The sequence below is a fragment of the Neodiprion pinetum genome, chromosome 7, assembly GCF_021155775.2.
Source record: "Neodiprion pinetum isolate iyNeoPine1 chromosome 7, iyNeoPine1.2, whole genome shotgun sequence".
Taxonomy (NCBI): Eukaryota; Metazoa; Arthropoda; class Insecta; order Hymenoptera; family Diprionidae; genus Neodiprion; species Neodiprion pinetum.
The window spans coordinates 20,569,200-20,577,851 of NC_060238.1; the positions used below are offsets into that span (position 1 = coordinate 20,569,200).

The following is an 8,652-nucleotide window of genomic DNA, read 5'->3' on the forward strand; positions in this document are numbered from 1 at the left end:
TGTGTGGGTATGCTGGAAATCCCGTATTCCCATTATGTCTATGATAACGGCCTTCCGATTTCACCGTTCCAGGAGCAACTGGAAACGCAGATCCGACCTGCCTTCTTCGAAATCCACCGGTTGCCGGAAGAAACGACTACACGTGAGTGTCACCGTCGACGGTTGGTCAAAGAGAGTTTGAACTTTGATGAAATTTGGTATCATGTGATGCAGGTACTTTCCGGGCATTGGTGGCTACAAGCTGCACTCGAAAGCAGTCTCGTGGAACCAAGCTCGATTCATCTGCGAAAGGCAGCACATACAAGGATTCGTACGGCATTTTTGGAGAAGCTGCTGAAAACTTTTGTCGGTAGGAAAATTAATTCCGGCAAGTCAGTTTGCCGATAACGAAATACCTTGTCCAAAGTCGAATAATATATGCCCTCGACTACGTGGCACAGCGATAAGGTGAATGGGCCAGGAATGCACGAGCTTCCTTGATTCGGACGTTGAAAAAAATTCTATCCAATTCTTTGGTTATAATAATACCAATATTATCGTCTTTTCAGTCCCGGCAATTCCGTTATTGCAGCGATAAATCGATCAATTAATCCAACTATTTTACAAAGCCACTGTTTAGAATCGGTGCAGCAACTGCTTTTCGAACATCTTAGTGGAATCGGAAGGTGAAACTTTTCTTTTCCGCCAAAAATGGAAGTAACTACGAAGTTCGACGCTTATGGTTTTACTTCCTTCTCCAGACTTATGATGAGAATTGGCAGATTTTTTTCGATTTGCTTTACCTCTTCCGAGGTTTCGGTTTCTTTTCCTCTTTATCACGGCAAGTTGCCACAGCCACGGTACATTTTCCTGTAGGCAGAGAAATCGCGTCCTTTATCCATCGCAACAAGCGGACTAATAACTGAGCAATTAATTAGTCTTCCCAGTTCATTACGCAGCGGCTGTTGTAAATTACAAAGACACGAGTCTCGGTTAGCCCGTCTGGCTTGCGCAGATAGCTCTCGTTCTACTGACCGCACGCTTAACTCGGTGGAGTCGCAGAACGATCAGGTTCGAATACCACCGATTACGTACCAAAACAATTATGAATTAATTAAAGCACCTGCCCAGGTACAATCAAATGCGTCGTTGAGCTTATCCAGAGTTTATTAGTATCCCTTAAATTAACCACGTATTACGCTACGCGTGCAGAAGCTAACGATAAACGATTTATGGGCTGCTTGAATGATTCCAGTTGAAATCGTCAAATTGATTCAATCGCAAAATTTCTTGTTGGAGTTATTCCAACTTTCGGAATAATAACAATATAGTGATGCGTAAAAATGGAATTGGCGTTGGGAAAGATCGATTTCTAGTCATTTTCAGATATGTATATGCTCTAAATTTTTTTCACAGCAAATAATTTAAGCTTACCAGTAGTATGAGACGATTAATCGTTTGGTGATGGTAAAAGTGTACTAAAAGTGACGCGCAATTAGCTGTGGAGAAAAAGATTATTCAAGGAAACGACGGAATTAATTGCAAGCTAATTCATGCATGAACAGCGGAACATAAATGCCTTCGCCCCAACTTGCGACGCGTGCTTGCGGCTTTCTTTGTCACGATTTTATGTCCGGACGTTTAGATATAAATGCATTCTTCGTTTAATGTTATTATGGAATGAATTTGCCAGATGCTAATTACTATGGACACGCATACTCTATGGTTATTATAACTTTTACCAGGAATCATATTTTTTTAACGTAAGACAAATCACATCCATGATTAGTTTCACTTATCGCGGACCTGACTTCGTGTTATTTCTGTTTGAGTCGTGAAATCGCAGCCATCATCGAATTACGTAGTATGAATTATTGGAATTTTCGTATTGTTAGGAAATGAATGAGAATGAAGAATTCGCAAGTCTATTTCTGATAAATGAACTCGTACGTCGTACACATTTTCCTGGTTAGTAAGTTTTCCTGTTTGCGTCCGAATGCAAGATAGTAACGAGGATCATATCTAAGAGGTTACCAGCGGTTATGGCACTAAGAACGTTTGCATTTCTTCTTGTCTTGCGCAAACCCATATCAAAATGATACTTACGCGTAGACGAAGAAAAAAATAAAAAACAATCCTCGTTATCTTGGTGTTGATCCAATATTCACATTTTCAAAGTTGCCACTTGGGTCTCGAATTATTTCTTACGCATTCACTTATGGTTTAATCGCGCTGCAGTTTTCAATTTATGGTACACATTGATTACCGATCAGCTAGTAAATTTTACGAAACAGTTAAATGCGGTTTTGCAGCGCTGTCGAAGGCAGCAGCGGTATTGAGAAACTGGCAGTTTAATTAGTTTGTTGTTTCGGAAGATTGACCACATGCGTACATTGACACGTATCTACATTATTTATCGTGTCGTCTCCAGAACCAAATGACCCAAGACTCTGATCGTTTTTTCCGATTCAGTGTCACTGTTTCTACATCAAGTAAAGTCCAAACTTCTTTCTTCCAACGCTGTGTGTAATTTTGGCGAAAACATTTTCCATTTTTTCGCAACGGACCTCGAAGAACAAGTGATTTTATTCGAAAAGATTTGCGAAACCAGTCTCTTTTATTCGAGTTCAAAGGTCAAAAATTTTGTTCTCAACCACACGACTTGTTCACGATAAGACGTACAGGTTTCGCGGCATTTCGATGACCCTTTGAACAGAAGTCCCGATTCGGTTTCGAATCTTGTTCCACATACGTAGCAAAAAATTTTTGCGTTGATAAAGTTTACGCATCGTATAATGTTAACGTCGTTTGACTGTTTATGTTGAATCAATCACTTAAAAAGGTCCCGAATTGATTTCAAGTATCGATCCGTTGATGCAGTTTCCAATTAATCACAGGTAACGATTTTTATGACTGAGGATTGCGCGGCGTTGAAAAATACTCGAAAATTCTGACTAACGCTAGAATATTTCTGTAGGACCAGTTGTCGAAATTATTATATTGCGGATTAGGGGAAAATGACGCGTGAATCTTGTGAGTGATAAGAAGAATCTTTACATGTTTCATAAGTTATATACAACCTCGTGTTCGCAGTAATACATATACTTGATAAAAATTGTTAGAAACGTGGGTAATTCGTATTTAAGAAACGAGAATAGATAACGGATACGTTATGCTCTTATCGCATACAGTTGGTCACATGAAAACGACATGTTAAAAAGAAGGAGCTCAAAATAATTAGAAGGAAAAAAGGAATGAACCAGAACTTTACGTAAGTGACTCTTATCAGCTCGAGAGTCAGAATAATGTGGATCAAGGGAAAGAAAATTCCCGAAAGACGCGGGTTTGGGAGGTAAAGTAACTCGGGCTAAAAAAATACTTAAGGAACATTAACTTTAACAGGCGAGTTTATTATCACACTATTGTACAACTTTTCATATTCGCAGAATGTCTCATTCTTCCAATTCAATCTACGATAAATCCTAACTTGATTAGTTGATGTAATTCAGACCTGAGTATCGTTGTCTCGTGTGAGAATAAGATACTTATCATGCGAATGAAAATGTATTGTATTTTATGAAACGACAGAATATCATATTGTTATGTAAAAAAAAAGTAAAAAAAAATAATTAGGTAGACACAAATTCATTATAATTGTGCCGTAAATTATCTCTAGAACGTCGAAGGTATTACATCGTTCCATATTTGTGCTGTTTCCAAATGACTGTACTTCCTGTACTCGTTGACCACTTTTTAAATCAACTTTAACTTAAGTTGAGACTATCACAAAAGTTCAAGTTTCCGATGAGAAACGATAGTCTTGGTCTGTTCGTGTGATTGCTTGACACGAACTTGAACCCAGGCTTTGACGTGCAAAGATTGCAAAAATCACATTTAACAATAAAAAGTCGTGTGACTAGCATTTAGAAATAAGGGAAGGTTTGATTGGCATTTTAGCTGTGATATTGTGTGTGCTTGGACAACGTGACCTGAAACCTGAAGAAATCGACTTCTATCGGAAAATAACAGAGCAGATTGTTACCAGACTGTTGAAATTCTCGAAATTTATCGTTAATATTGATGAGAGTTGACGTTGCAGTTGAAAATATACCTTTAGAACTGACACATTTTGTGGGGAAATGAATTTCAAGAAGCGATTTCTGACTAACTTCAATTTCAGGAATGTAGTAAGGACATTAAGAAAGATTGTGAAGAAGTAACACAGGATTAAATTTAAGAGGGTTTCACCGTTGAATGCTGCAAACTTTTGATCGTTTAATTATGCTGACATAGTGCCTCGGAAAATCAATTCCAGTATGATTGAGAGTCGTTAGAGTTTTGATCCATTTACAAAAACTTCAAGGGGGTTAGCCTTACTTTCTCACGATTTTGTGAGCGAATAACTTTACATCAAAGTATCAATTTGTACCACCTTGACGAATTGAAACCTCAGGGAAGTGAAAGACAGATCAAGAATAACGACGACTAACAGTTAAAACAATGCAAAGAAAATGAGGTAAACGTTGATTTTTTATTTATTTTTATCCAGGTTACATACAGTAGAGACAATCAGACGACACAATATCATATATCGTATCCTGCAGGTATGTGCCGCACCTGTACGCAAGCCGAAACAAAGGCTATATCTTATGAATAAGGATATAACTATCCGATACAGTATTTTTGCTATTTTACTTCATCATATGATAAATGAATTTCTTTCGCAGTGTAGAATTATATTTTGAAATTCCTCTTTGTCTTTCACTATAATTGAATTTGTCAGCTTGTATAATTATTCCATACTAAAACCTGATCACTTGAGTAGGATTAAGGCACAACGAATGACTGAAACTTTCAGCTATGAATTTGTATTTTGTCTTCCCCACCTTCTTGAAAACCGTTCACAACTTTCATGTACTATGGCCATCAGTTTTGTTTTATTGTTCGACGGACGATCCTTGCTTTTTTGCGTCGTTTCGTCCTATCAATTTTCCCTCCATTGATCGAATTCAATGACGATTAAAGGACTGATTATACCGTCGAACATATGAGTGAGACATCTACAAATGCGAAGAACTAACAGCTCGGAAAATAGTCAGAAAATTTTGACGTTTTTCAGCGATGAACCTTGATCGGTCGCTCGCAGCGTGTTAAGACTGCGAGCAATCTAATTCTCTCGCAAAATTACGTTGGATTAGTGCACAAAAGAATTTATTCCAGCACTTTTCAGAATCGCGAAAATTTTCGCAAAAATGGAAAGGCCTTACTTTTTTGCCGAATTTCGACCAAAAACTGTTGGTCTCAGATTCGAATTGTATAACCCGTTCCTCACCAATTGGACCCCCATGAACTCAGAAAACGCCGCGAAAAAAGCGTAGGATCGACAGGAGAGAAATCACGGAGGAAGGAGCGACTGCTGAAAAATGTCGAAAACATAGGTTCTCATTTATTGGCTGTAACTGTTCGCGCCTTGATGGCAGACGATTGGGACTGTGCCCAATCGATTTTTCTCGCAAAATAACGTCGCAATAGTGCATGAAAGAATGTTTCGCAGCATTTCCCAAAGACGATGAAATTTTCGTCAAAAATTCAAGGCGGCTCGTGTGATTCAAGTTAGTTTATTATTGATCCCCTTGTGTTCATGATTACATTCTAATACATGTCTGAGCAATGTATGGAGACAATAAATTTATTTTTCTTGAACATTCTTACCCGTCTTAGTTTTTACGTATTTATTCACGAATAAATACACTCAAATCCAAAGCCGTAATATACTCTCACATGTATAGTACTTTGTTCTCTTCACATAAGTTTGGAAACTTATCCGTAGGCCATGCAGTACTCAGCAGTCGATTCGCGCATTATCGTTTCGTGTTGTCCATCCTCCGTTTTGACTTCTAGTTCCGATCAGTTTTATTCTAGGTTCGTAATAATGTCGAAGTATTTTCTTCCACGGTCCAACATCTATTATTTCACGTATTTCCAAACTTCAGTATCGACTGTTTTCTTACCTCATCAGCTTGTTCTTCTTAGACTTTTCTGCCCATGTAGTCAGCTTGATGCTTTCCTGCTGCGTTTGTGTTTTAAAGTTTGGTACACCTTTATCGATCTTTAGCCTTGTGTTATGCGTGTGTTCGATCTTGTATGCTTCGTCCGTTAAATTTATTCATGTATTTTCATTGCCGCAGCCTTATGTAGGTTTGTCGAGTTTCTAGCAGTCTGTGTCCTCAAAGAGATTTTCTGTAGAATACATTTCATCCTTCGATAATGCGATTCGTAGGATGAGATTCTGAGTCTTATCTAGCAGTTCTATTTCTTAGAGTAGTATTTTTGGATTTTTTTCGAGATTTTGTTCCATTCTGTAATTGATTGACTCGTATGAGACAGATTATTACAATGTTGTCCAACATTGTTATGAACATTAGTAAATGCGATTACTAATAATACTAATACAATGTTTAATCGATTTGCAAACGCATTCAGTAACGAAATTCAGTAAATTTCCGGAACCTGTCTGCAAATTCACGGTGTGATTGTCACAAATTGAAATTTTATCACTAATTTCGAAATTTACGTAGTAGTTCTCTGGGCTTTGCTGAAATCTGATATACTGTCAAGGATTTCGCATGAAGTTTTCACCTACACATGTTACGTAGATCCACAAGAAAATCCCACAATTTCCGAGCACTGTTGAAAACTTTCATAAGTACAGTACATTTAACATACTATCAAGTAATTTCCGAATCATAGTTATGGGTTATTTGAAATTATGGATATTAAATCCTTTCGTCACAATACATTTTTCATTCCAACAGACCATTCGTATCTCTTTGTAAATGTCTCACGTAAATTCGGTAGTACGTTTAGTAAATTCCAAATGCCGTACAGTAAATGTGCATTAAATTTATAAATATAATACATTAACTCGAAAAATGTGATAAATTCAAAATAGGTTTTTGTGTTTCGCCAGCCAATTTAAGGAAACATACAAGAATTGATTGCAAATTTAATCAGAGTGCTTGGTAATTCCCTTCGAAACAACAGATTTTTTCCTTAACCAGGTTTTTATCTGGAAAAACAAATGTCTGAGAAACTTCGACAATGAGATTTATCGCTGGTCAGAATAAAAGGATAACCTTTGGGTTACTCAAAGCAAGTTGGTATGAAATCGAACAGGGTGTGTAGGGATGCTGGAAATCGCATCAAGCGAACAGTCGTTCCTAAGTCGCGGCTGCAGAAACTCGGCAGTTTTTTCTCCATTCGCGAGGATTGATCAAGTCGTTGAGCCTGCAACGGAAATAGTACATTTACACGTCAGCTATGGCGATCAGAATAATCGCGATTCAAACGCTGCTGTGCCTCGTATCATATACTTTGGGGCAACAAGCATGCTTCGATTCCTTCGTCGTCGTGCCCACTCGTACAGCAACCGGTGAGTATTTCCCAAACAAGTTCACAGTGTGATTCTTGCATGCGACACGGAAAGCGCGTATTTCCATTATGTCTGTGATAACGGCCTTCCGACGTCTCGGTTCCAGGAGCAACTGGAAACGCAGATCCGAACTGCCTTCTTCGAAATCCACCGGTTGCCAGAAGAAACGACTACACGTAAGTATCACCGTCGATGGTTGGTCAAAGAGAGTTTGAACTTTGATGAAATTTGGTGTCATGTGATGCAGGTACTTTCCGGGCATCGGTGGCTACAAGCTGCACTCGGAAAATCTTTTGTGGAACCAAGCTCGAATCACCTGCGAAAAGGAAGGCGGGCACCTAGCCATCATCAATTCTTTGGCCGAGAGGGCTGCAGTGGTGACGGTGCTCAAGGCAGTAAACCCACATCCGGTTTGTGTCATGCTGGGATTCCACGATCTTTACGCGGCGGGCCGTCACGTCACTATCCACGGGCAAACTCTGGCCAGGGCTGGGTTCGACGAATGGGCGAAAGGACAACCCAATAAGGATGGCTCTGAAAGTTGTGGATCTTTGCACTTGAGTGGCGAGCTCCACGACCACAGATGCGATGAATCACGTCCTTTCGTGTGCGAGCACCCGATCCATTGATTCGCTTATAACAGTACACAATATGTTACACCAATCCGATCGTCACCCTTGGTCTGTAATTACAAGTGAAATGGTTAAATACAATATGAAGTAAATTTTGAACCAATCATACCGGATTTACAATCAATCGTTATTCATGTATAGTAATGAATTATGCGCAATAAATAGATAGCATGCACTATTGTGACGTCTCCAAACAATCCCTCTAAAATTCTTATAACAGCTGCACCGGCCGCGCTGATTGTAATTATACCACCGGATGATAATGTCTACTTAATCAAAACTAGCGCCTGTACTACGAGGAATGCAAAAAAATAAAAAAAATAAAAAGTATCGTATAACATAAAATAAAAATTCACTCTTCAAAGATGACGCCTCGACATTTTTCGGAAAATTGTCATAATCAGAAAAAAATTCATAAGAACTAACGAAAAGATGAAGAGTTTATTTATCACATTAGTTACAATCAGCGATACGTAGAAAAACTTTCTTCTACAATATCAATACAATGCCTCTTCATAATTATATATATTCATGTGCGGTCGGATAACAATTAGTACATAAAACTAAAAGCGTTGAGCCTGGAGTAAGCTGGAAACCCATACAAGCATA

General features: G+C 38.5%; 1 protein-coding gene across 1 annotated transcript; it reads left to right on the plus strand.

Moving 5' to 3' along the window:
* The first annotated feature begins 4,644 nt into the window (after window positions 1–4,644).
* Window positions 4,645–8,359, plus strand: LOC124223542 (hemolymph lipopolysaccharide-binding protein-like). Its single transcript, XM_046635602.2, has 3 exons — window positions 4,645–7,411; window positions 7,518–7,587; window positions 7,659–8,359. Exons 1-3 carry the CDS (start codon window positions 7,300–7,302, stop codon window positions 8,038–8,040), a joined length of 564 nt encoding a protein of 187 aa, XP_046491558.1. The 5' UTR covers window positions 4,645–7,299; the 3' UTR covers window positions 8,041–8,359.
* The last annotated feature ends 293 nt before the right edge of the window (window positions 8,360–8,652 follow it).